This window comes from Schistocerca nitens, chromosome 1 (genome assembly GCF_023898315.1).
Source record: "Schistocerca nitens isolate TAMUIC-IGC-003100 chromosome 1, iqSchNite1.1, whole genome shotgun sequence".
NCBI lineage: Eukaryota > Metazoa > Arthropoda > Insecta > Orthoptera > Acrididae > Schistocerca > Schistocerca nitens.
Genome location: NC_064614.1, coordinates 274,308,351 through 274,335,165, shown reverse-complemented (window position 1 = coordinate 274,335,165; position 26,815 = coordinate 274,308,351). Strand labels below are relative to the sequence as shown.

Genomic DNA, 26,815 nt, shown 5'->3' with positions numbered 1-26,815 from the left:
AATGAATAAAAGATACATGTATAGATTACTGGAATACATGAAAATGGGACAAAATAGTGTATTACATTCTTGTGTTTCATTAAAACCTGACATTAATGAGAGTCAAAGGGATGCAAGTAACATCCTCGGAGAAAAGAAAAGGAGGGATGTGTAAATGCTAACTAGATTACAACTGAGCACAACATTCTCAATTTAATTCACTGGCATGGTATGTACAGTTTAATAACCACTTCATATGATGGGTACCGTAAACAATATAACAAAAGATATAGAATTTTAAATTTAAAACAAACTTTGAAGCTCATTTTCTCAGAAAAGTGATTGTCACTCACGTGCCTTTGCTTTTAACTGCCTCAGTTTTGTGGTGTGCTCGTTTTTAGTGTTGTCCAGCAGAAAAACTTAAAGCAGATTCCTCTCACCTTATTGTGCTTCAATTCCCCATTTGCAGTGTGAAGAGGATGACCGGAGATCATTTTTTTCTAGTAACAATTTTGTATTAAATTATATGTTCATTAACAAAATTTTTTAACTTCCTCTTATGACAGATCTTACCTCATATTTATGATATTCTGTTAGTTGACAGTATTATTAATTCAGCATTATTTATCTGCTATAAAAGGTTTTTGGTGTACAATTCTCAAATGACAAACTATGTCTTAAGAGGTTTCTTAGGTCAGAGCTCCTATGTAGTGGCTAGGTTTCCTTATTTGTATTTTTTGATGGACTTTGATAATTTGACTATTATTTGCAACATTAAATGCCATCTAAAATAAAGGTGCTGAAATATGCTCATAAAAATACTCCTGGTTTGAGTTTCTTTAATTTTTTAATATGTTAAGCAGTAGGGGCTATGTTATTTTAAGATTTCTTCTAGTTAGAAAAAACTTTAACATAGTAGTTCTGAACATACATACAGATTGACTTGCTTGTTTATGTAATGTCTATCTGAGAGCAGTCAGTTTGCCAAGAAGCACCTGACATTTAGGCTTTAATGTTTTGATATATAGTGTTATTTTCTCACAATATTCAATCTATACATTTTATAAATTAAAGTCCTCCACTGATTTTCTGTGTGTATGTGAAGGCTATTCTCATGATTTTGATACAGTATTCACCGATAAGTGGAGTGATTAATGTGGAAGGACTTGTGTGTGTGTGTGTGTGTGTGTGTGTGTGTGTCTAACTTATTACTCCTATGCTAGACATGTCATATGGCCATAGATACTTAGTGCTATCTCTGTGAAGCTGTGATTGGTCTCTCTTGTGAATACTAAATATTAACTAATTAGTACTGGCAATGGTAATTTCCATTCCCCAAACCCAACCCCCCCCCCCTCTCTCTCTCTCTCTCTCTCTCTCTGGAATAGCAGTAATGGATAAAATTCTGAAGACACAATTCCCAGCTGCTTAGTTCAGATGACTTGGTGGTGTGGAAGGATTCAATGGCACAGTGGAGGCAGTTATTGAAGTCATCAGCTTTGTAGTGTGTAGAATATTGAACAATTGGATGGGCCACTATACAGCTAGCCACATTTTGGGAATGGCCTTTTATTCATGCTGTTGGACAGCTAATTACTTGTCATATCGATATGGAAGGCTACAGGGTAATTGAACCACAGCTGATGCAAGATATGGCTACTTTCACACATGGCTGTGCCTCCGGTGCTCTGAATTTTTCTCAGCATTATCATAAATAATTCCTCAGGTCTAGATGACCAGAACATCCCTTAGTGTGAAGGTTTTTTCGTATGCTTCATGTTTCTTCAGTAGGGTTGCATTGTCTGCTAATGTTTCTAGTGGGAGATACAATTTTAATTTAGGAAATCCAGAAACAGATTTTTGTGTCATTTGTTTTCTGTGGCATCAACAAACCTATCACCACTGTGAACCAGCCAAAAACCAGTACATCCAGTATCACCTAAGCCTCAAAAACAGTAATCACATCCTTCATCAAGGCTTCACCTATTTCTCGCTGGGATCTGATGTGCAGGATATCCTTCCCAAAATCCTAATCCTATACCCTTGCCCCAAAGTCACCCACCCATTTGTCCATCCTTATGCAACCTATTTTGCCAATCAAGCACCTCACTGGTTATTCCAAAGTGGGTAACAGTTGTCAGACCTGTTCCACTCACTGAAGTGCAGTTATAGGCACGGTCCTTCCAATTAGAGGTGGGATCACATGTGGAAGCAGACACTTTATATGCAACCCATGTTGTACTGTGCAACATTCTAGGTGGTTATAATGATGAACTGTGCTGTTTTTGTACTTTCCCAATATATTAACCACTTAAGTAGGTCTCGGTCATAATGCTAGATGATGATATAGTAATTGCAAATTTCTTTGAGGCCCCACTTCAGCTGTGGACGTGAGGTAGGGTCCCCACAGTTTTAATTAGCACATGATGATGGCAAGACACTGACTCATACAAATATTATGCATTTACTGCATCATCTGGAGTTATTCCCAAGAACCACTTAAGTAATTAACCAGTTTTTTGTGTACTTGGACCACTGCAGAACTGTTGCAGGAAACTTTATCACTCAGTTGCTGAAAATATTGCATAACACAACATCAGTGACTGCAACAGCTGCTCAAGTAACCCTACCATTTGGCTCACCCCCTTTCTCCACCATTAGCTCCTTTGAGCTCCAGAAGCGGGAACTTTCAGTCCAACACATCTTTCATTTTCACAGTCCCCTTGGACCTAAACCTGTGCTAGACTGCATCATAGGGTGCTCTCTTCTCAATCTCTTGTTCTCATCATTTCCTCTCCTGTCATTGTAAACCCTATTACTCCCACATTCGAACACTGTGGTCCACTGTACCCTGTAACTGACCTCCCCCCCCCCCCCCCCCTCCCCACAGATACCATCTATCCTTTTCTGCCTCTATCTCTACCTCTCTCCGCATCTCATTCTCACCTCCTCCTGCCTCACGGACCAACATATCAGTTTTGTGTTTTTTTTAGACCAGATTTACACCCTGGACTCACATTGGTTTCACTTGACCCTGCATTCCCCATCTCTCTATACATACCTTCCATGAATCCCCTGCCCTCACCCCCTGTCTTCATCGCCTCCCCTTCCATGCGTCACCACTTTATTTCTGTGATTGATACCTTATCCAGTCCTCATTTATAACTATCTCTAAGAGTCACTTGTCTCTTCCTCCTCTGCCTCTCAATACTTAACTTTCTATGCCTTACAGTGCACATCCTTTCACCTACCCCCTGTCTTCCCAAATCTGCCTCGGCAATTACTTGTCAGCATTCATTGTCCCCTAAGTCACAGGAATGTTTGTTTCGAAAGTGAAATTTTTTATGTTGTTGTGCCTGTCTGTATGCCATACATTTGTCAGCTGCGGATAAATCATTGCATTTACTCATGGTTCTTCGCTATTTCTATCCTATAATTTCCTTTGCCATAGTGCTATGTCATAGTACTCATATTTGGTTATTTTATGAAATTTACAGTCATGAGAGTGTTAATAAAATGATGATGATGATGATAATAATAATAATAATAATAATAATAATATAGTGGATACACAATTTTTAAACACAGTATGAGTAGACATGTTTACATAAATGTGCACACTTTTCATCTCTCAGCACATTGATGAGAGTTGAAAAGTATATATGTGTATGTAAATATGTCTGTTCATACCATGCTTAAAAACTGCATAACCACTAGCAGAAAAAGACCAGTAGCAACATTTTTTTTTTTTTTTTTATAAAGAGACTGAGATTGATCAGGCAGCTGAAGATGAGCTCCAAGGCTTGAAATGCATGTATTGAAATAAAAATCATGATTTGTGACTGAAGGCGGTTTCTTTCTCTTTTACAAAAGCAACACTGACAGCAGTGCACAAATTAAAATAATAATAATAATAATAATGTTTTCTAATTTGGATGATTAAATTATACATCATTTGAGCGTAACTGATTGGTTCCGATATTTTGCCATTTTCTAACAGTTGTATGTTATTTGCAGGCATCCAGTCTTCAAGATACATTATCTGATGGCTATTCTTGTGTATTTAAAATCACTATCCCTAATGTTCCATGGGATAAATTATCACTTCATACAGACAAAAGGTGAACATATTGCAGCTTGGGCAATACTATACTACATTGCTCACTTGTAAGTAAGACAGTAAAATATAGTTTTATTTTGCTTAATAGAAATTGGACCACACACGCACACACACACACACACACACACACACACACACAAAGTGATTTATAAGTCTCATTTTTGTTGTTCGCATTGTCATTACATTTTTCCATTTGCTCTTTGTACCTTTTTCTTCCAGTTAACGAATCCAAAATTTTGTGATTCTTCACTTTCACTTATTTCTGTTGGCTGTGTTCGGGATGCAAATAGAGACTTCCATTCTGTCTCATCTGTGAGACAGCTGAATGCTAATTGAGTCTGAATGGTTCTGCTGCAAAGAGAAGAGTGAATTAGGATTTAAGTGTCCTGTTGATGTTGTGTCTTCAGAGGTGGTATACAAACAGAAATACATCTACATCTACATACATATTCCACTAGCCACTGTAGGGCGCATAGCAGTGGGTACTACATACCACTAATCATCATTTCCTTTCCTAGCCAGCTTGCAAACAAAATGAGAGAAAAATGATTTTCTACAGGCCTCTGTACAAGGCTTAATTTCTCACATCTTATCTTTGTGAATTTAAGGTGAAGTGTGTATTGGCAGCAGTAGAATTGATCAACGGTTGACCTCAAATGCCCATTCTCTAAATGAAAGAAATAATGCCTCACAAAAAGAGCATCGTCTTCCCTTCAGGGATTTCCATTTGAGTTCACAAAGCATCTTTGTAATACTTGCATGCTGGTTGGTCTTCTCGTAACAAATCTAACAGAACACATCCGAATTGCTTCAATGTCTTCCTTCAGTCCAGCCTGGTGGGATCCCAGACACTCCTTCGGTACTCAAGAGTGGACTGCACTAATGTTCTATATGTCATCTCCTTTGTAGATGAGCTACACCATCCCAAAATTCTCCCAGTTTCAAAAAACAAAAAAAATGCACTTGAGTATTTGTGTTCCCTACTACCAAGCTAATCTGCTCGTTCCATTTCATCCTGCTTTGCAACTTTATGCCTAGATATTTAATTGTGCTGTGTCAAGCAGCTCACTACCATTGCTGTATTCAAAAGTTACAGGATTGGTTTTCCTACCAGTCCCTATTAACTTACATTTTTCTACATTTAGAGCAAGCTGCCATTCATCACACCAGCTAGAAGTACTGTCTTAGTCACCTTGTATCCTTTTACTGTCACTTTACGATGCCTGTCCATACACCACAGTGACATTGGCAAGCAGCCATAAATTGTGGAGAAGGACATCTGCTATGTCTTTCCAAAAGGGAACATCGCAGAACTGACGTTAATTGATTTTAAAAATCTACAGAAATGCTAAAGTCAGATAATTGGATGGGGATTTAAACTTCACTCTTCTTGAATATGAGTCCATTGCCTTGTACTCATGTTTTGAAGGAAGTAGAATGGAAAACACATGGAGTTTTTGATCATGTAAGATGATTCATCACAGTGCACTTTGCTATGATCGTGGTGGTCGACATTTTGAACAATACCTGTAACAGAAAAATTCTCTATTTGTTATATGCTGCACTGTACACTGACAGTACAGACTGATGAAAGTGTACATGTTTCATGTGAAGGTTGGTGTGTTACTCTGCATTGTGTGTTATGTGTTGTATGTTTTCGTTATTGCATACTACAGGCATCTTATTTGTGAGGACATTTTCACAGAAACAAGGGTGATTATGATAACAAACTGTATAAATTGTGATACATTATTACTCTGTAATGAGGCATCGGAGACCATGGATACCTTATACCAAAATACTCAGAAGGTAAAATACTCAGATTGGACAACCCAGTGAAGTTCTGGTTCACCATGTATAACAGTTTTTTTGCTATAAGTTGTCTATGAAATCAGGATAAATAGTTTAAAACTTCATATCATTCTTCATCATGACAATGCCAGATGGAAAAATTTATACATGCATGGACAGCAATTTTCATCACCTTGAGAAACTGTATATCCTTTGGAAAACATTTATTTAAGGGACCATCATAAGAGTGGCAGAATTGTTTCCAGATTTGGTTTAAATGAATACTGAAATGTAACTTTCTCAACAAGGTTTTCCGTATAGTATATGATCCTGCAATTTAGTGAAGTACTTGATACATGCATATTTCATTTTCGTATAGTGTGACATATCACTTTGGTGAAGCTATTTGTTGCACAAACAGTTTTTGAACTGATGAATGATGATCACCGCAATAAAAAGTTTATTTTTGAAATGAATCAGATAATCTACTAATAGTTACCATTAAAATCAGTCTTGATCACAAATTTATTTATTCTGGTACCCGATTTCGAACACGCCTGTGGTCATCTTCAGACCAAAATGCTGTATGAGCAGGAGCCTCCTTCTGGTGGTTTTTTGGTTTAATTTGTGACATCGGGTCCTGCCTTGGAGATATGGTATGATCCATGCTATGAAGTCTTGGTGAAGAGAGAGAATGTGTTATATCCTCACTTAATTGGAATCTGTAAACAAGAGTACAGTGTATGATACATTATTTATGAGAAACTTCATATGTGTCTCAAGAATTGGAGGTTGGATTTGTATTCTTAACTTCAAGCAGTAACTGCAGCACTTTGAGAAACTAAGTTTTATCAGAAGAGGTTGGTGATTGTGCTGAAATAGTAAGGTGAGCAATAGGAAGTCTTAGCTCCTGATCAGAATTCACTTCACCACCCGATATCGTGGTAGAGAACCAGTGGAACATTGCATGTGGTGACCATTAACCACCCAGAACAAATATGGCTGGGAGGAAATTAAATTTATGAAGAACAAGAATAGTAATCAAGTATTTGGAATTTTAGAGAGAATTGGTAATTTTGAGTATACAGGTTTTGGGGAGTTGTCAGTAGTAATAAGATCAACAGCCAGAATTACACTGTATTGCAAAATCAATTGGTAGCAGTATGAATGAAGAATTTTGAAGAGGTATTGGTGATTGACAAATGATTATTAAATCCTTCAGCTGCAACTATTACAGAGAGGAAAATAACAAGCCCATCAGTCAGAAGGTTTCGACTACAACTACAGAGGGCTTCTATTGTATTAATCCGGTGACTAGTCTACCATAGTAGTCACAGATTGCAGCTGCAGCATGTTGAACTACAGCAGTATCTACAGCACACCCACTTTCAGTGACACAACATGATGTACATGCCAGTCTAGTTTCCCAGCAGCATCTAGTTGTGCCAAAGATGCTGGTGAGCTGTATATAATCTGTTTTGATTAGTTTCCAAAACTTCCTTTTATGTAGTGGTGTTTGTGTTGTGGGGTAAACTTCAAGTGGTTTTACATCCAGAGCTTGTGGGTGTACTACAGTGGCATAGCTAGCCTAGTTACAATATTAACCTGCAACTAATTAAAAACATGTTTTTGCAGACTTTGTATGCCCATGGTGATGAGAAAATGAATGCAAATGTCCTGGCTTCATTCACAATATTTAGTGTGCAATTGATTAGTGACTTAGAGGAGTTAACTGCCTGTATAGGGAATACTGAAACCAAATAAAGAATGAAATAAAAACAACAAACATTACACAAAATACTAAAACCATATGAAAAAAGGAAATAAAAGTGACTAACACTACACTAGAAAAGCAAATCTGTGAATCATGTAAGGAAAAGAAAAAAAATAGAAAGTAGCACATTGCAGTTACAGATGACACAAGAAGACTAAAATCTGGAAACATTGCAACAGTGCAATTTATTTTGAAATAAAGTGACTGAGGAATTTAGAGACATGAACAAGGACTTGAAACAATTAAAAGAACTAACTGAGCAGGAATTTAACACAATACATGATCAAATCTCGGCACACAAATAAGGTCGAGAGCATTGGAATGAAGGAAGATTTAGAGTGGGTGCCATTTCAGGCTCTACACTTGATAATTTGGACGATGGTAAAATGTCAGAAAGGATTGGATCCTCTGTAGATACGCTTCATAGTAATGTGGAAATAGATAGAACATAGAGTGAACCACAGAAAATGTGGACCAAATTGACAAGAGTAATGAAGGAATCTCTGAGGAGGTAAATAGTTTAACTGTTGATGCCACAGCACAAATAGATAGATCGAGGAAGGATCTGGAGGAGGCCTAATGATGGAAGTTTCTGAAGTAACAAGCTCTTATGAACCAGATTTTAAGCAAACATTTATGTATCCTTGGTAGTGTACTAACCTTAGAAACTTACCTGAGATGTCCAGAGTATTTTCAGATACTAGCACCTCTCACAGATTCTTATCCTTACCAAGAAATGAGAGCCCTGCAAACTACTAATCTACTTGCCAGTTGATAGATTATCACTTCCAGGTTCAAGTGCTCTTATTAGAGGAAGTGTTGCATGAAACGTACCTCTGGCACCTCTTCCTTACTAACATATTTGGAATGCTGTCTGAAACAGATGTTAGCAGGTACTTGTACCCATATGTTGCTCTTCTCTTGTAGAAAAGTATACAACTTTTCAGTCACTAGCAGGAGAAATCCAGGCACAATGTATGATTGATAACTGTGGGCACCATATCAATAAAATACGCAGAACTAGGTGCTCAGACCCCATCTAAGACAGAATTATCGTAGACTTGTTGACAGTTAATGATGTTGAGGATATCCTTTGCATTTGGGCACCCACTGTCTTCCTGTAATGAAACACACAGATATCACGTGGTGGGCAGTACATCATGATCATGTGATATGCTGAACTGTTTGATTTGCCATGGGAAAAGAAGCATAGTGCCTCCAATACATTGGTTATCTCTAATTCAGTAGTTCGTAAGTATACATATGCTGCACACAGATAGATGTTTGATAATGTGATTCTATTCTCGTGCAAAGATGGCAAAAAATGAGAATCACTTTGATTTCCTGAAATGTACTAACTCTAGTACAGCCAAAGCTTCTGAGTACTGTTGACTTGTGCTAGAACAGTGGATGTAATTTTGATGAAGAGACTGTTTATGTCTTGCAGTTTCCTGAGTTATGTAAGCATGTGAGAACTCACAAGGGGAATCTGCCATGGGTCGATCTATGATACAATCAAAACTTAGTGGAGTGAAAAAAGGACAAAAATAAGGGGAAGATGTTTTGGCCTAGGTGCCAACATGCAAATAGCTTGCAAGAAAATGATGGTCAAAGTTTCATCATGATTTCATCAGGCTACTCATATGGCATAAATCCAAGTGCGCCGGTAGCGCAGTGGCTAAGAACACAGTTCCAAAATTTTGTGCCCCATTTTCAAATTCCATCTTATGTTTTTTTTTTTTTCCTTTTGTTGTTGCAGATGTATGTGACATCAATATTTTTTACTAGCTGATACTCGTGGCTGTGCTCACATATCTGTATTTTTTTTGTGACGAGTTATTGTGAGTAAGTAAGCTGTTGTACGTGCAGGAGTGTCAGCTGCCCTGTTTATCTAACTGTTCTGGTAAGCATAGTTAATGATGGGTGTGACAACCCCCCTCCCCATTCCGCTGTCCAAAAGCACGATGCAGTGGCATGCACACCGTTACTGCCAAGTGGTTTGAGCAGAGTGGTGTGGGCTGAGTTCGCATATGATGTAAAAAAAAGATGTTCCACCCCATACTTCACACTCTCAGGGATAATTTTTTTCCCCTCTAAAGTAGCCTACGGTCTTCATCAGGCCTCAAGCTATCTCCATACCAAGTTTCACTGAAATCACTTCAGCAGTTTGGTCTTGAAAATGCAACAGATTGAATTACTGCTACATTTAATAATATTGGTGTGGAAGTATGGATTAAATATATTGAGCATTTTATTAGCATTGTATTCGTTATGTTGAATCATATTATGTAGAACATATCAGTCAATAAAAGCATTTCACAAGTATGATATAGTTCAAAGGTCAAAGAGTAAACAATTTTTATTTTTTTCCATTTTTTTTTTTTCGTAGAATAAATTTCTTTCTTTATGTTATGTGGATGAAACTGTAAATTATGACATCTTTTTTTGTGATCTGATTTTGATGAAACAAAGCCTGTAAGTTGCCATGAGCTACGCTGAAGTTACTTGTGAAAACCCCGTGAAGATTCTTCTAGTAGTTTTGGAAATTAACATGTTGAAACACACCGACATGACAGTATTTCAGTTTTATTATTAGTATATTCTTTATGACATTGTGATATACGATGGAATTAATGGCTAAAAAATTGAGATTTCAAATCTTATTGAAAAAAATTATAATCATAACTGATATGTATGAACACCTTCCAGAAAACTACTACCAACAATTTAAGTCTGTCACATGGAAGCATTTCTGTACATGTTGTCTCGTGAGATGGGCAAAACTATCCCTGTGTATATGATGGGCTGTTTCTCGATGAAATCCGCCAAAGTGTACGGTCCTAATTAAACCTTGCAATGTATACTCTTATTGACAGGTAAAGAATTACATTCACTAATTACAGAAGTGCCCTACTCTCATAGCACAGCAAAGGTAAATCTCAAGTAGAAGCAATGCATTTAAAATACACACCTTGATACATAATCAGTTGCAGCCTCCAGCCTTTGAGAAAATGTCTTGATATTCATGGTTTACCGCAAGATTATTGCCAGTTTGCTAGGTTGTTTTCCAAATGATATACACACGAAACAATGTGACTATAGTGTAGTGCTATATGTGACTTCATATGTTGCTCATGGTACACCAAATTTTTAAGTTTTGAATGTTTTTATAAATTCACTGGCTCTCTTAAAGCTTAAAAGTAAAATACAAAGAAAAAATTGAAATACTAGTTTTTTGGTTTTTAATTTTCAGTTACAGTTAATTATTAAAGATTTTTGTTGAAACAATCTATTTTTAATAAGATCTATTTTTAATCAAGAATGCATATTTCATTTGCCAAAAATTCCATTTTATTTTACAATATCACAAAAAATATTGATGTGGCATAAGATACTTCCAATACAACAAAAGAACAACAAAACGTAAGACTGGGTCTGAGCATGCTGTGCGGAATTTCGAAACTGTGTTCTTAGCCTCTGTACTGCCACTCACTTGGTTTTATGATGTGCAAGTTGACTGACGAAGCCCTGTCAAAAGGTAGATTTCATTTTCTGAAAAACTGTTGAGTGGCGGCACCTAAGACTAAATAAGTGTCCCTTGATTTTCACCCTTCATTTACCATGTCAAATTTTAACTGTGTCAGAGAGTAGCCTATGGTGAGTTACCTTGTCAAAAACTTAATGTTATAAAAATGATACTACAATTTGGCGTGTCTTGTCATAACAACATCATGGTTCATTTGCTGATTGTATTTGCTATTGTTTTAGTAAACATTTTCACTTACTACATTTTACAGAAAAAATAGATAAAATTTAAAGATATTTGTATAATTGATGCATTTTCATAATTACTTCTGATACATGACACATTTTGTTAAGATGTCATTTATGAGTATTATTTCTCATTTTCCTGACTTCCTGTGGCTAGAATTTTTTATTTGGAAAGTGTGAAAGTTATTATCTGGTGTTGCTACAAACAAAGAATTGTTGAAACAAATGATTAACTCTATAATGCGGCAAAGCTCAATCAGATCAGATGTAACCAGTATCGGAGTATCACATGGAAACTGATTATGTTTGTGTTTTTAATCTCATAAACACTTGCATGATTAAAAATCATTGTTATAACCATGAAGATGGAAAGTAAAACCAAGAAATGGTGTTTCATATTAAATGAAAGTTTGAAGTCAATTATATAATTTAATGTGTAATATTCTCATTATCTTATTCAGAATTTTCTAGGTATTAATTAAATAATGAATGAAGAAGAAGAAGAATATTCTCATTATCTTTTTCAGAATTTTCTAGGTATTAATTAAATAATTTTTCTGTTTGCAGACTGAAGGGTGCAGTTTTGTTCATAACAATTGTTCTTGTTGGAACAGGGTGGACATTTATCAAACATATTTTGTCAGAGAAGGACAAGAAAATATTCATGATTGTTATTCCTTTGCAGGTAAGGTACAAAGACATTAATATTTTTTAATTGTTGTTTAAATAAGTTATCAATTCTTGTTAATGATTTCATCAATTGTGCTTGCAGGTCCTAGCAAATGTAGCTGAGATAATTATTGATGAATCAGAAGAAGGAGCAGTAGAACATAGAATATGGAGAGTTGTGTTTATACTTGACCTTCTTTGCTGTGGAGCAATTCTGTTTCCAGTCGTATGGTGTGTTACCTATTAATTTAGTAAATTAAATGTTTTCTTTAGTAATGTGAAATCAGTAACTTTGTGCAAGTAAGGAATATTTACTGATACCATGTTTAATTATTTCCAGGTCTATTAGGCACCTACAGGAAGCATCTCATACTGATGGAAAGGCAGCAATAAATTTGCGCAAATTGAAGCTTTTTCGTCATTTTTATATAATGATTGTGTGCTATATTTACTTCACCAGGGTTATTGTGTATTTATTGAAGGTTTGTTGAAGTTTTTAATGTTATGAAGCAATTTTATGGGTGTTCCGCATATTTCTACAGCCAAATTTGTTGATAATTTACAGATGAGTAATGGTGCACAGTCACCTGGTGGTTTTAATGAATGGCACTGGGTATTAAAACTGGAGCATTTTCTAAACAATGGCTGAGGTCGTGATTTACGTATACCTTAACTTTTAATGACAATAATCATAGTAAAATAACAGGGTAGCTAACAAAGAGCTCATGGTCTACTTTGAAGGAAGGCTACTCAGAGATGTAACAGGAACTCAAAATATGTAGACATCGAGTTTGGTAGAATACTCAGTTACAAACAACATCTGCTAAGAACAGATGCCAAAATAAAAATAATGTTCTTAAAAAAAACTCAGTGGCACATCATGGAGATCCTCTGCATCAACACTTTGTACTTTAGCTCTGGGATTGGTTAACTGTGTTGTGGAATATTGCTCTCCACCTTTGATGAATAGTACTCACACAAGACTTGTTGACATACAGCTCAGTCATACTATTTGTCTTACCATTGGTACAATCAGACCGTCACATTCTGGAAACCTATACTTAGCCACATACCATCTCCTTCATTGTGACAGGAAAGTGCACCTGTACGAAGTACACAAAACTACAGAAAAATCCTCACCTCCCTGTTCATGAAGATATTCCCAACATCAGTAAAGGAAACTGCAAGGATGTTAGTACGCAAAGGCTTTAATACTAATGACTGCTGGGGACCCACATGGCAGATTAATACTCTGAAATAATAACTCAAGATACTGTGCATATTGACTGAACCATCTGCTTTTGAATTGCCATGCAAGATCTGGTCAGTTCTTGACCAAATAACTAACACTGGCACATGTGCCAATTCTGTGCACAAATGGAAGAAAATAGCTTCTCAAAGTTGTGAGTGTGGTGCCTGAAAGCAGACTACACTATGATGTAAATGGATAGATAAAAACATCTACTCACCAAGCAGCAGCAGCAGGAGAACAAACACACACACAAACACACACAAAACCTTATTTATTAATTTATTTATTTTACCTATGATGTATTGAACAAAAGTGCATCACCACTCTATCGTTTTTCGGCGCAGTCTCAGTCACGTTTAACACACTTTCTACAACACTCAGGAAGTGCAAGAATTTATCGGGGGAGGGGAGGAGCGAGGGAATCTTACGGAGAGGAGGATTGATGAGTATAGTGGGTGTGCAGGAGTAGCAAATTGAAGATTAGTGATGGTGACAGCAGTTGTATGGCATTATGCAATATTGCAAAATGACACATTTAGTCAAATGTGTTTTCATCAGTTTGATCTGATTGCAGGCTGAAGATGGTTTTTCAACAAATCAAAATATGCACCGATGATGGTATTTCCACTGGGTGTGCTGTGCTCCAAGATAATGCCTCTCATATCAAATGACAGTCAGCATAATCTTCTCTGCAGATGGTTGTTCATAGATCATCTTGGAATTTGGAGATGAGGAATGGCACTAAGCCTCTCGTATCAAATGGCAGTCAGCATAATCTTCTCTGCAGATGGCTATTCATAGATCTTCTTGGACTTTGGAGATGAGGAATGGTACCATTCCTTGTTTGTTTTCTTGGTTTTATGGTTGATGGTAATGGTTCCATGTTCTGTGGTGATTTTCATAAGGAAGCCAGCATCGTCTGCTTAAAAGCAATTTCTCCACAGGCATCAAAGCATCGCTCTTTTGTTATGGAGTGAGATGCCATGGCACTTACATTGCAGATACTTAGCAAAACCTAAGCACTTATTTAACAATCTTAAATGTTGGGCCATCACTAATGTTCAGATTTGTGGCTGTTTTATCCACCATCACGTGGTGATTGTCCATCACAGTGGCTGCAGCTGCTGCAGTAGACTCTGGTGTCACAGCACAGTAGTAGTATTAGTAATAGTAGTAGTAGTAGCTTTAGCCATCTGTAGATCTCTTTTTACGAGGATATAGGACATGTCAAAGTATTTACAAGTTTAGACCAATTTAAAATAAGCTAATTAGTATACACATATATTTACAGACTTCTAGTTAGAGACAATCATTGGATTTTACTCCTGGTATTCAGTACTTTTTTTACAAATAACTTTTTAAACAATGTAATACCACACTGTTCACTCATGTCTCACTATTAGTCGCTGCACACTATACACACATTGTTTCATAACACTTCACTCACTACACACACACACACACACACACACACTCACACACACTGGTGATCTCTGTGCCATTTTCTGTACCACAACTTCCCATTTGCTATCCTGAAAAACTGAGTGAGCATCCCTCTATAATGAGTGAGATGTTGAACTCAGAAAGAGGAAGAGGTGTTAGTATTGTGCTATGCACAGCTTGGAAGTAAGTATTTCTAGAAAAGAAAAAAAGGAGGACAAAAATGTAATTTGGAGGTGTTATGTGGAATGTTGGATGTTTTATAATCATTATTATTATTTATTTGTATAACTTTTTTTATCAAACCCCTACTCTGTTTTATATAAATAATTCTTCAAAGCATAAAATATATTGCATAACAGGTTCTTTTTAGCTAACTTTTTAAATAAATGTATTTTTGCAATTTCTTTAATCTCTTTTGGTAATTTATTGTACAGTTTTATTCCTGGGTAGAAAATGCTGTTTTGAGCTTTATGTTTATATTTTCTTGCTAAATGTAAGTTGAGTCTACTTCTTCTTGCATGGTCATGGACAGAGCGGTTTGTGATTTTGCATTTGTTACACAGTCTACAGAGGTGCCATCTACATTTAATTTAACATTGTAATTTTTCCTCTTCAAACTGAAAATCATGGCTTTAGTTTTCTTTATGTTCAGTGTCACTTTATTGCTTATGACCAATCATAAGCTTCCTTGAGAATTTCATTTGCTTCCTTGGCAAGGAGTTCTCTTGTTTTCTCAGTGACTATAATATTGCTGTCATCAGCAAAGAGAATTTCTTCACCGTGAGTAAGACTATTGGGAAAAATCATTGATGTATGTCAGGAATAGTATTGGTCCTGATATTCTACCTTGCGGAACTCTATATTAATGTATTTTTATTCTGATAAGTGTTTTACTAAATTTTTGGATCTATTTGAAGTATGTGTTGCCTCTACTCTATTTACCCTATCTGCCAGTTATGATCAAAACCAGTCATTAGTTACCCCTCTTATTCCTAATGCTCCTAATTTATTTAATAGAATCTTGTGGTCGACTGTATCAGACGCCTTAGAAAGATCCAAAAATATACATGTGACACACGTATCTTTATCAAGAGCATCAAATACAACTTTTGTGAATTCTACTATAGCTGACTCCATATTTTTGCCACTTCGTAAACCAAACTGTGATTTGCTTCAAAGATTGTATTTATTCAGGTAATTCATTAATCTGCCTTTCATAATTGCTTCTATTATTTTTGAGAATGCTGACAGCAGGGAAATGGGCCGGTAATTTTCTATGTCTTCTGCATTACCTTTCTTAAGCAAAGGTACTACTCTTGCTCTTTTAGCTGCTCTGGAAATGTCCCTGATGTGAAGACTTCATTTATTATATTTGTTAAGGGGCCTTGTATAATCCCTATGCATTGTTTCAGTACACACATTGGTACTTCACCTAAGCCTACTGACTTTTTATTTTTTAGTTTTTGAACAGTGTTATTGACTTCATTCTCTGTGCTTGGAAGTAACATCATTGTATTTAGTGCAAAGTTATTTACAGGTGTTATATATGTTTGGGGAATTTTTGCTGTAACTTCTCTGCAATACTTGAAAAATGCTCATTTACATAGTTTTCTAAATGTTGTGGATCATTTATTATCTTATCCCCCTCCCTTAGCGGTATGTTATTCTGTGTCTGTTTGCCTCTCCCTGTTTGCTTTTTTATAACATCCCAGACTGCTTTGCTTTTATTCTCTGCATCATTTATTATTTTGCCATAAAATGACTTTTTGCAGCAGTCAGCAACTCCCTATAGATGTTTTTGTATCAGTGATAGAAATTTAAGAATTCTGGATAATTGCAAATCTTTTTCATGGAACTGAGGTGTTTAAGTGTTTGATAGGACTTCTTAATACCTGCTGTTATCCATCTGTTTTTCTGAGATGTTGATACAGACATGCACACTTTTCGAAGTTCAATTTAAACAATGTAGAGAATTTAGAGAATTTCACATTCACATTGGTTTCCTTACACACTTCATCCCAGCTTTGATTTTCTAGCTCTTTTCAAAAATCTTTTATTTTGATTTCTGATAGATGTCATTTGTAGGCTTGTAATTTAGGGAATGATTTGATGCCTGATTTTACTGTTGTTATTTGATAGAAATGGTCCAATAGTCCGAGATCTCTTAAAGCTACATCACATTTTTCCCTGTCCATATTTGTGGCCACATGGTCAATTACTGATGCAGTCGTTGTAGTAACCCTTGTTGCACTATTGACCATTAGGGACATGCCAAAACTTAGAAGAATGTTTTATGAAGGTGCTGCTGGATTCATTTATGATATTAGTGTTGATATTAATGTCCCACACAAAATTATGTTGACCTTTGTACTTGAGACTTTATCTAGAACTTCTGTTAATTTATTGAAAAAAGTGTCCACACTACCACTGGAAGATCTATACACACACACAATGATTAATTTCTTGGTGATATCAAGCCCTGTTAATTCAATAGCTGATATTTCAAAGTGTTTGTTTTCACTTACTGTACTGAGGTCATGTCTTGATTTGAAATGTGTTCCTTTCCTGATCCTCCACCCCTTGAAGTAGTTCTGCTGTAAGAGTTTGCCCTTTCATACAATGATAATACTACATGTTGAATTTCTGTGTCTCTATGCCAGTGCTCAGTAATACAAACTACTGTGCAGTTCCAGATTGGAGCTCAACTTCTAATAGTTGTATTTTATTTTTTATTGATTGGTAAGTCTGTGAAATGCCCCATGTTCCTTTTTCCAATGGTTTGTTTTTCTTTGTGACATCTGGTATATGTGATATTTGAAGTGTTAAAATCTGTCTTGTGAGTGATTGTTTCAGTATTTTTTAAACTGCTGGAGATACTCTTTAGGCAGGGAACCTGTTGTCTGTATTTATTCCAAAAAAGACCTACTTTTCCTACCTATGACAATATGTATTTGACCATGTGTTGCCCGAGTCCACCCCCTATATTTTCATGAATCAGCTGTACCAATCTTCCCTTCCCAGTCTTGTTTAGGTGTAGGCCATGCCTAGCGAAACCCCATCTGTTGATAGTTCCGACTGGCACCAGAGAAACATGACCAAAGTTGGTTGTCCTCAGAGCCATCCCTAACATTGATTCGTCTCACAGCTCCATCAAGGTATGGTCGATCATGATGCCGGAACAGCCTGACAAAGTGTATATTGGTGCCATGGGTCAGGGAAGCTATCTTGTCGAGGTCACCACCTATGTCATATGCTCCATCCCTGTCCAAACTGTTTCCCACCCCACCCACTATCACTACATGGTCCTCTTTTGTAAAGCATTTGGCTTGAAGATATTGGTGGCCTGGTATGCTGCCCCTAAACTGTCATGTAACTGAGGGCCTACACCTCGCCCACGGCTACTACCTAGCAGCAGTACTTTCTTCTTCCTAACACTTTGTACATTCCTAGGCTTCTTGGCCTACACATTTCCTGCTCCTTGTTCTACCCTAGTCTCCTCTCCACTTAACTCTGGCAGTGGTAGATACCTGTTTTTGGTGTTGATGATAAAACTTTCAGATCGCGTTCTCTTTCTCCCTATCCTCCTACCAGCTGCCAGTTCCCAACCACCCTCCTCCCCCCTATCTCCCTTGATCCTTATGAGCTCCTTTCTTGCTTCCTCTAACTGTGCCTGAAGGGCACAGATTTTCCTTTCCTGTCCCCCAATCAAAATGTTCCTACTGCATACTCTGTAGTTCCACGAGAGAGCCTCTTCTGTTCTCCCAACATTCTCCCCACTGCACCCCCCCCCCCCCCCCCCCACGAGTGAAAATATTTCCTACTAGATTGGCAACAAATCGCTCTACTCACTACCCTATAGCAGCTCCCATATTTCTCAATCATGGTCAGTTTCGAAAGAGTAATTAAGTTTAAAAAGTGTTTTAAATTTGTCAAGGCTGCTTGATTGGCAGTGTGTAAACAAAAAACGACACAAACGTCTTATGTGCAGTGGTTTCTTTTGTACTGATTTTGAGATACAATGACAGAGAAATGAATTTGTGATTACTTTGCTTTTAGAGGATTTACATTATCAGACATGTTTGGTCAGGTTTTTAAAATGTTTATAACTTTGGAAAATTTAGTCCTAGATTGTGTCTATGTAACTAGTAAACAATACAAATTGTGTTAGTTCAGTACGATTTAGAAACATTTAATTACACTTTTATTGTGACAGTAGACACTGATGAAACTAGTTGCTGTCTTTTTTAAATGAATTTTGCACTATCAAGAAAGTTTGAATAGAATTTTTTGTGTTTATGTCATGCATAATTTCGGGTTATGTCGCGATTATCAGGACTTCAGGTAAAGAATAAGTTTTTTTCAAGAAAAAGCTCTGCTGGCACGCTAATATTCAGTTGTGTGACAAGAACGGACACTACAGCAAGTATACAAAACAAAGGAAATTTAAATTTGACACTATTTCCTCTTAAATAAGCTCTTTTAGCAGACAAAGAAAATACCTGTGATCTCACTTGGTGGCCATGTATTAAAAAAGTTTAAAGGGATCTATATTTATATTATAATATAAAAAGTCACTCTAAGTAAAATTAGCTTTCCAATTTGCCTGCCCCCACTGCCCCCCTCCCCCCCCAAAAAAAAAAAAAAGGGGGGGGGGGTCCTGTGTGTGGGCCTGGTTGGGTATTCTTTACAGCACTAGTAACTGTACTGCTAATGTACAGAACAATAGTGCAGGAAACAAAATTTTTATTACATTTTTAAGGTTTTCATTTGACTCTGCTTCATATACAATAAATTTTGAAGTTTGTGGCCACCTTATTATGACCAGTCCAGCACCATTTCATGGGTGCAGTCTCCACGTAGCACCCTGGCTGGACAGTGCGCCATGAGAACAGTCGCCATACCTTTATCCGAAATCACAAATGCATCCCCATCCTGTCTACACTTGTACAGTTGTTTACATTGCATATAAAAGGTCACACCAGAAAAAGTATAACAGACTGAACTTATGAATGCAAGCAAATAAATCTTCTATGAGCTCATAATACACAAGTAGTATGCAATACTGCCATTAATAGGAGTTAAATATGAATGAGATCTTCAATTGTAAAACGTGTTTGACAGTAGTAGTCAAGTGTAAGCATTATGCTGAGGTTACGGTGGATGATAAAAAGTGTACCTTAAAAGTATTCCCTCCTGGGACGAGAGAAATAAATGAGGGATACATCTCATTCAAGTGAGACAAGTACATTAAAGAGTTGCATCATGTAGTGATGCTCCTGCAAATACTTCTGGAAGGAAAGTGCTGTATACATTATCTGGTCTTCTTTATGGATAAATTGCTTTTACAGTGAAAACAGGTGTTTCGCCCATCTCTAGATGTAGTTGCTCCAAATAATGTTACTTACAGAAAATTCCTTTATTTTGGTTACGTTGTCATCATCAGCTGTATAAGAAGTAAATATAGTCAACTATGTATTAAAGTATTGCACCAGAATTTGTAACAAGTTATAAACTTTCTTTCTTCACATGAATTGATATTGTTACCAGTTTATATTTATCTAAGTCAAAAAGATGATTGTTCCAATTTGTTTCAGATAACAGTACCATTTCAGTATGAGTGGTTGGATGAAATGTTCAGAGAAATGGCTACATATGTGTTCTTTGTACTCACTGGATATAAATTCCGGCCTGCATCAGCAAATCCCTACTTTCAAGCAAATACAGATGATGATGACGATGAAGAAATGGATGTTGTGTGAGTACCATGATGCTATTTAGAGAACTATTATATTACCTTGAAAGAAATCCATACATATTACAAAAAATATATATCTGTGGTCCCCCCCCCCCCCCTTCCTCACGTAAACCACCAGACCAATTTCAACCAAACGTGGTACACATATCCCTTACTATCAGGCAACAATCAGTGTGGGGATAAGAACCACCTATCTATCATAGTTCACGAGATATGACATCACACTCAGTGAGATGTGTGATAAACTGCCACATCATGCATGATATTTAAATTTAGCACTTATATGCTACTAACTCTATTCGCAATAAATTTCACAGACAGTATACACATAAGGTGCTAAATGCACCTACAAAATTATATCATGGTACCACACAAAGTTCAGATCATATGAGATGTGTGGAAAACTGCCTCATTGGCCTTACTTTTAAATTTATTACAATAACTCTATTTGTAATACATTTTGCAGACAGTATCCACGTATCCCGCTGAATTATTGTAAGACGCATAAATTAGGAGATAACGATGTCATAAACACTGAGATCTGTGAAAACTGTTGCATCATGCATGACATTTAAATTTATCACTTCTTTGGTACTAACTCCATTTGCAACCTATTTCACAGACAGTATCCACATACGCCACTGATTGTACCTACAGAAATACACTGAAGAGCCAAAGAAACTGGTACATAAGCCTAATATCATATAGGGCCCCCGTGAGCATGCACAAGTGCCGCAACACAATGTGACATGGACTTGGCTAATGTCTGAAGTAGTGCTAGAGGGAATTGACACCATGAATCCTGCAGGGCTGTCCATAAATCTGTAAGAGAACGAGGAGATGGAGATCTCACCTGAACAGCATGTTGCAAGGCATCCCAGATACAATTAGTAATGTTCATGTCTGGGGACTTTGGTGGGCAGTGAAAGTGTTTAAACTCAGAAGAGTGTTCCTAGAGCCACTGTATGGCAATTCTAGATGCGTGCGGTGTTGCATTGTACGGCTGGAATTGACCAAGTCTGTGGGAATGCACAATAGACATGAAAGGATGCATTTGGTCAGGCAGGATGCTTATGTACATGTCACCTATCAGAGTCATATCTAGGTGTATCAGGGGTCCCATATCCCTCCATCTGCACATGCCCCACACCATCACGGAGCCTCCACTGGCTGCAACAGTCCCCAGCTGGCAAGGCCCATGGATTCATGAGGTTGTCTCCATAACCGTACACATCCATCCACTCGATACAATTTGAAACGAGACTCGTCCGACTAGGCAACATGTTTCCAGTCATCATCAGTCCAATATCGGTGTTGACGGACTAAGGCGAGAGGTAAATCTTTGTGTTGGATAGTCATCAAGGGTACACTAGTGGGCCTTCGGCTCCGAAAGCCCGTATAGATGATGTTTCATTGAATGGTTTGCATGCTGACACTTGTTGATGGCACAGTGTTGAAATCTGCAGCAATTTGCAGAAAGGTTGCACTTCTGTCATGTTGAATGATTGTCTTGTGTTTTCATTGCTCCCGTTCTTGCAGGGTCTTACCGACCGCAGCGAAGTCAGAGAGCCGGCCGAGGTGGCGGAGCGATTCTAGACGCTACAGTCTGGAACCGTACAACCGCTACGGTCCAGGTTCGAATCCTGCCTTGGGCATGGATGTGTGTGATGTCCTTAGGTTAGTTAGGTTTAAGTAGTTCTAAGTTCTAGGGGACTGATGACCTCAGGAGTTAAGTCCCATAGTGCTCAGAGCCATTTGAACCATTTTTGAAGTCAGAGATTTGATATTTTACCGGATTCCTGATATTCACAGTATACTCGTGAAATGGTCGTACGGGAAAATCCCCACTTCATCGCTACCTCAGAGATTCTGCGTCCCATTGCTTGTGCGCCAACTATAACACCGCGTTCAAACTCACGTACATCTTGATAATCTGTCATTGTAGCAGCAGTAACCGGTTTAACAGCTGCTCCAGACACTTGTCTTATATAGGTGTTGCTGACCGCAGTGCCATATTCTGCCTGTTTACATTTCTCTGTATTTGAATACGCATGCATATTCCAGTTCCTGTAGTTCTTCAGTGTATATTATTGTATGACAGGTAGTTCAAGAGCGATGACATCATAAACCAGGCTGTTCCAACCGAGCTCCAGGGAGCCGGAGCGCTCACTGCGGCAGCTCGGAGCCCGCATGGAGGGGGAAAACGAACTCACTGCCCCCTGGCCACATGCAGTCGCAACTGACGCAATAATCTGTGTTCAATGACAGCTATGACAGCCGCGGTAGCCCTGTACCTCTGTTGGAGGATACCTTTCTATTCGTTGAGAGGGATGGTCGCCGCAGTGTGTTGTATGTCGTAAAGTATTTAATTTTGCGAAGAGGTACAAAATACAACGACATTATACACGTCTTCACACAGCGCACTACGATTAGGTTGAAGGCGTTGCACGCAGAGAACTGGTAGCCAGGCTTAAGAACGACCTACCAGGAGAAGTATGTTTAAAAACGGTTTCGTAATACGGAGGGTATCAAAACATGCAACATAGTTCGTGTTCTGTAATGCATTTATAAATTTCAGGTGAATGAATGCGGAGAAAACACTACTGAATCTGAAATTCGAGCAAGCTACAGGGTCGCTCACATTATTGCGACGAGTGGCAAGCCGTTTTTGGTGGGACCACTCGTAAAATCTTACATGGTAGCAGTTGCCGAATGTTTGTTTCCAAGGGAGTTGCAGGCAATTGAAGGGGTAATTTAAGGGGTTTCCCTGTCGAAGCAAACAATGTCTCGTCGAATCCTGGACATGATAGCGGATTTAGAGACACAGCTCAGGAAAAAGGCGGAGAGCTTTGTTGAATTTTCGCTAGCGCTGGACGAAAGCACCGACATATCGGACTGGGCTCAGCTTGCAGTCTTTGAGCTGCAAGTAACTGAAGAACTATTGGATGTGGTATCACTCGATTGCGCCGCAACAGGACGTGACATTTTTGAAGCTGTTTGTGAATCAGTCGACAATATGAATGTGCCGTGGGATAAGCTCCGTTCTGTAGCGACAGACGGTGCACCAAAAATGGTCGGGCGTCACCAAGGTTTTGCTTCTCGTTTGAAAAATAAACTCAGGGACGAATTCAGAAAGACATTTTGACTCTTCATTGTTTTATTCACCAAGAGGCACTATGTGCAGAAACAGTAGAGCTAGGTGGCGTAATGAAAGATGTCGTGAAGTGTGTGAATTTTGTGCGGCGTCACGGTAGGAATCATCGCCAATTCAAAGGATTCCTGAAAGATATTGAAGCGGACTATGAGGATATACCTTACCGCAGTACAGTTCGTTGGCTGAGTCGGGGAAAAGTTCTTGATGTTTTCTTTGCCATTCGTGAGGAAATATCCCTTTTTCTCGAAATGAAACGGGAAGAAATGCGTTGTCTGAAAGATATAAAATGGATGTCAGACCTGGCGTTCCTAGCTGACCTAACTGTGCATCTGAATAATTCAAATCTGTCATTGCAAGGCAAAGAGCACCTAATCGTTGACATGCACGACCAGATCAAAGCGTTCATGGAAAAGTAATGTTTATTTGAGAGGCAGATGAGTAGTGGACATTTAACGTTCTTCAATCGTCTTGCTTCTTTAAAACTACCTGAAGGTACTACTTTCAGCTATTACCAAGCAAAGTGAAGGCAGCTCATCACGTCATTTGAAACACGATTCCAAAACCTCACTGGTTTGAAAATGGAACTTAAGGTGTTTAGCACTCCTTTTTCAGTTTCCCCCGATGATTTGTCATCGTCACTTCAATTGGAGATTATTGATTTCCAAAATTCAACTTTGTTGAAAGAGAGGTACTACAACACGTTGGATTTGTCACGATGGCATCGTTCATTACAGCGAAAAACATTTCCCAAGCTTCACAACAATACCGCTCAGATAATTTGCATTTTTGGATCTACATATGTTTGTGAGCAGCTTTTCTCAGCAATGAAAAGAGTAAAAAGTAAGGAACGATCGTTTCTTCAGGATGCAACAATGTAGGCCATCCTCCGCATTAACGCTGTGAACACTTTGATGCCTGATATTTCCGATCTTGTAATGAAAAGAAAATGTCAAGCTACAGAGGCCCAATAAATTTAATATGCAACTACTTGTAAAACAGTTGTTTCTTACTTATTTCCTGAACATCGTATTTCCTGGTCTAGCATGTGACCACGTCGTAGCAGCTAAGAGTATGAGGTTGTCGATCTTGTAAGACACAGCTGGCACATCAAAATGCTTGCCTTGCTGCCTGCCTCATCCAGCCGTGCAACGTGCCTTCGTGCCGGCCCACTTGAACGGTCACAGCGAGGGACACGGCTCCCTGGAGCAGGGAGCACTCTGCGGCTCACAACGGAACCAACGAGCTGGAACAGCCTGTCATAAACACTTGAGAAATATGAAAAACTGCCACAGCGTGCATGCAGTTTTAATACATTTATTCTTTACTGCTAAGACACTCCCACATGTGAGTCAATGTAAGGAAATTCCTGATATCTGGCAGCATCTTTGACAGCTTTCAACTGCAAAAGGATAGTGGCTGTAGCTAGAAACAATAGCCATTTATAGAGGTCTGAAGATGCGTTACCATAGAGCAGCTGGAATCCAGCATACTAGAAATTTCTGAGTTAAATAAACATTACAGGGAATTTGTATTTTACATATTATATTTTTTATTTTGGATACTATACTTTTACATTATGCATATTTCTTTGTGCAACTTTTTCATAATTTCAAAAGTGATTTCACAAATACATGGAAATGAAATTTTTTCAATATTTCACTGCAAATAAGTTCATTTTTGTTTTTGTTTGTAGTAGAAAATTGGCAAAATAAATACCCCTACAATGCTGGGTTTGACAGCTACTAAACTCCAACCTTACCAGACAGAAAACTTATCACTTTGTGCATCAAAGCTAACAACAAATTCAGGACTCTGTATGTAGTGTGGAATGAGAGAGAGTTGGTGGCAGTTGGTTGATAAGTGTAGTGCAGTTCGTGTAGTTAATACACTATTTTATTAGTCACCACATAACTGTAATTCTTGAAGAAGCTGAATTACAAGTGCACTCGACATACACAAAGCAGACATTCTTCTTGATCTCCTAGGTTTGGTAGATCACCCCTCAATCTGTGTATTTTCTGGTTCAGCCCCTGAGGTGTTCGGGGGCCCATTTTTATCATGTTCTACTGCTGATTCAGCAGCTGTGGTCCCTTTTCATCCTGTTCACTCCTAGTTCTTGAGGTTGCCAAACTAACTGCCATTTCGCCTCAGTGCTGTTTTTCCCAATGTTCTTCCAAAGATGCTGCATTTTATGATTTGGTTTTGATACCTTTTGACATTTCCATAAGACAGTTTCACAATGTACAGCATATTTCGAAGCAACTTAATTATATTGCCAGTGATCCATGGTGTCCCACGTGACAAATGATTTGAGAAATTTTTATCAGACACTTTATCTCCAACCTGGAACTGTGAACTGTTCTTTGGCTTTGTCTCCTCTTGTGATCGAAGGATCAGTGACAATATGATCCTTGGCTGTTTGTGATGAAGTAGTTCAGCAGGTGATTTTCCAGTTATTGGGTTTGGAGCTGTACAATAAGTAATCAGCATTTTCTGTAGGACATCTTGCTGTTTCTTTCCTTCCTACTTAGCCTCTATCATAGCTTCCTAAAGTCCTGACAAATCTTTCTACTTTCACATTTTAAGCTGGGTGAAATGGAGCTATTGTCAGAAACTATGGTTTTGGGGATCCCGTCTATGGCAAATACCTTTTTGGGTACCCTTATTGTGGATTCTGAACTTGTCGATGTCATGTCAAATAGAGAATGTCCCAGAAGGAATAGTCAGTATTCAGGGATATGACAGGGACGAGCATTACAAGCAAACAAGTGTAGTAAACCTAGGCTCTAAAGTGAATACCTTTTTACGAACAATGAGAACTACTTCGTCACTGACACTGTGAAACAAACCTCTTCTACTACAAACTCTTTGCTTTCCATATTTTGGGAGGATCTGGTATGGACCAAAACAAAAAAAAAATGTGTGTTAAACATGGGCTTTAAAATACATACCTTAAGAACTACGAACACTTGTTTAATAGAAGAGATATGTTTCACAGTAGCAGAGATGAACAAGTGCTCATAGCTCTTAAGGTATGCATTGTAGACTCTTGGCTACTGGACATTTTTTCTTATTTTAGTCCACACTACCACCTCTCAAAATATGGA

At 37.9% G+C, this 26,815-nt stretch overlaps 1 protein-coding gene across 2 annotated transcripts in view; it reads left to right on the top strand.

Moving 5' to 3' along the window:
- The window catches only part of LOC126248094 (protein GPR107), a 209,417-nt gene that overhangs the window by 143,099 nt on the left and 39,503 nt on the right, over positions 1-26,815 (top strand). For both annotated transcript variants that reach the window (XM_049948772.1, XM_049948765.1), the window contains exons 8-12: positions 3,997-4,146; positions 12,003-12,120; positions 12,208-12,335; positions 12,445-12,586; positions 20,394-20,554. In XM_049948772.1, the coding sequence (XP_049804729.1) occupies positions 3,997-4,146; positions 12,003-12,120; positions 12,208-12,335; positions 12,445-12,586; positions 20,394-20,554 (699 nt within the window). The remainder of the gene's footprint in view (positions 1-3,996; positions 4,147-12,002; positions 12,121-12,207; positions 12,336-12,444; positions 12,587-20,393; positions 20,555-26,815) is intronic.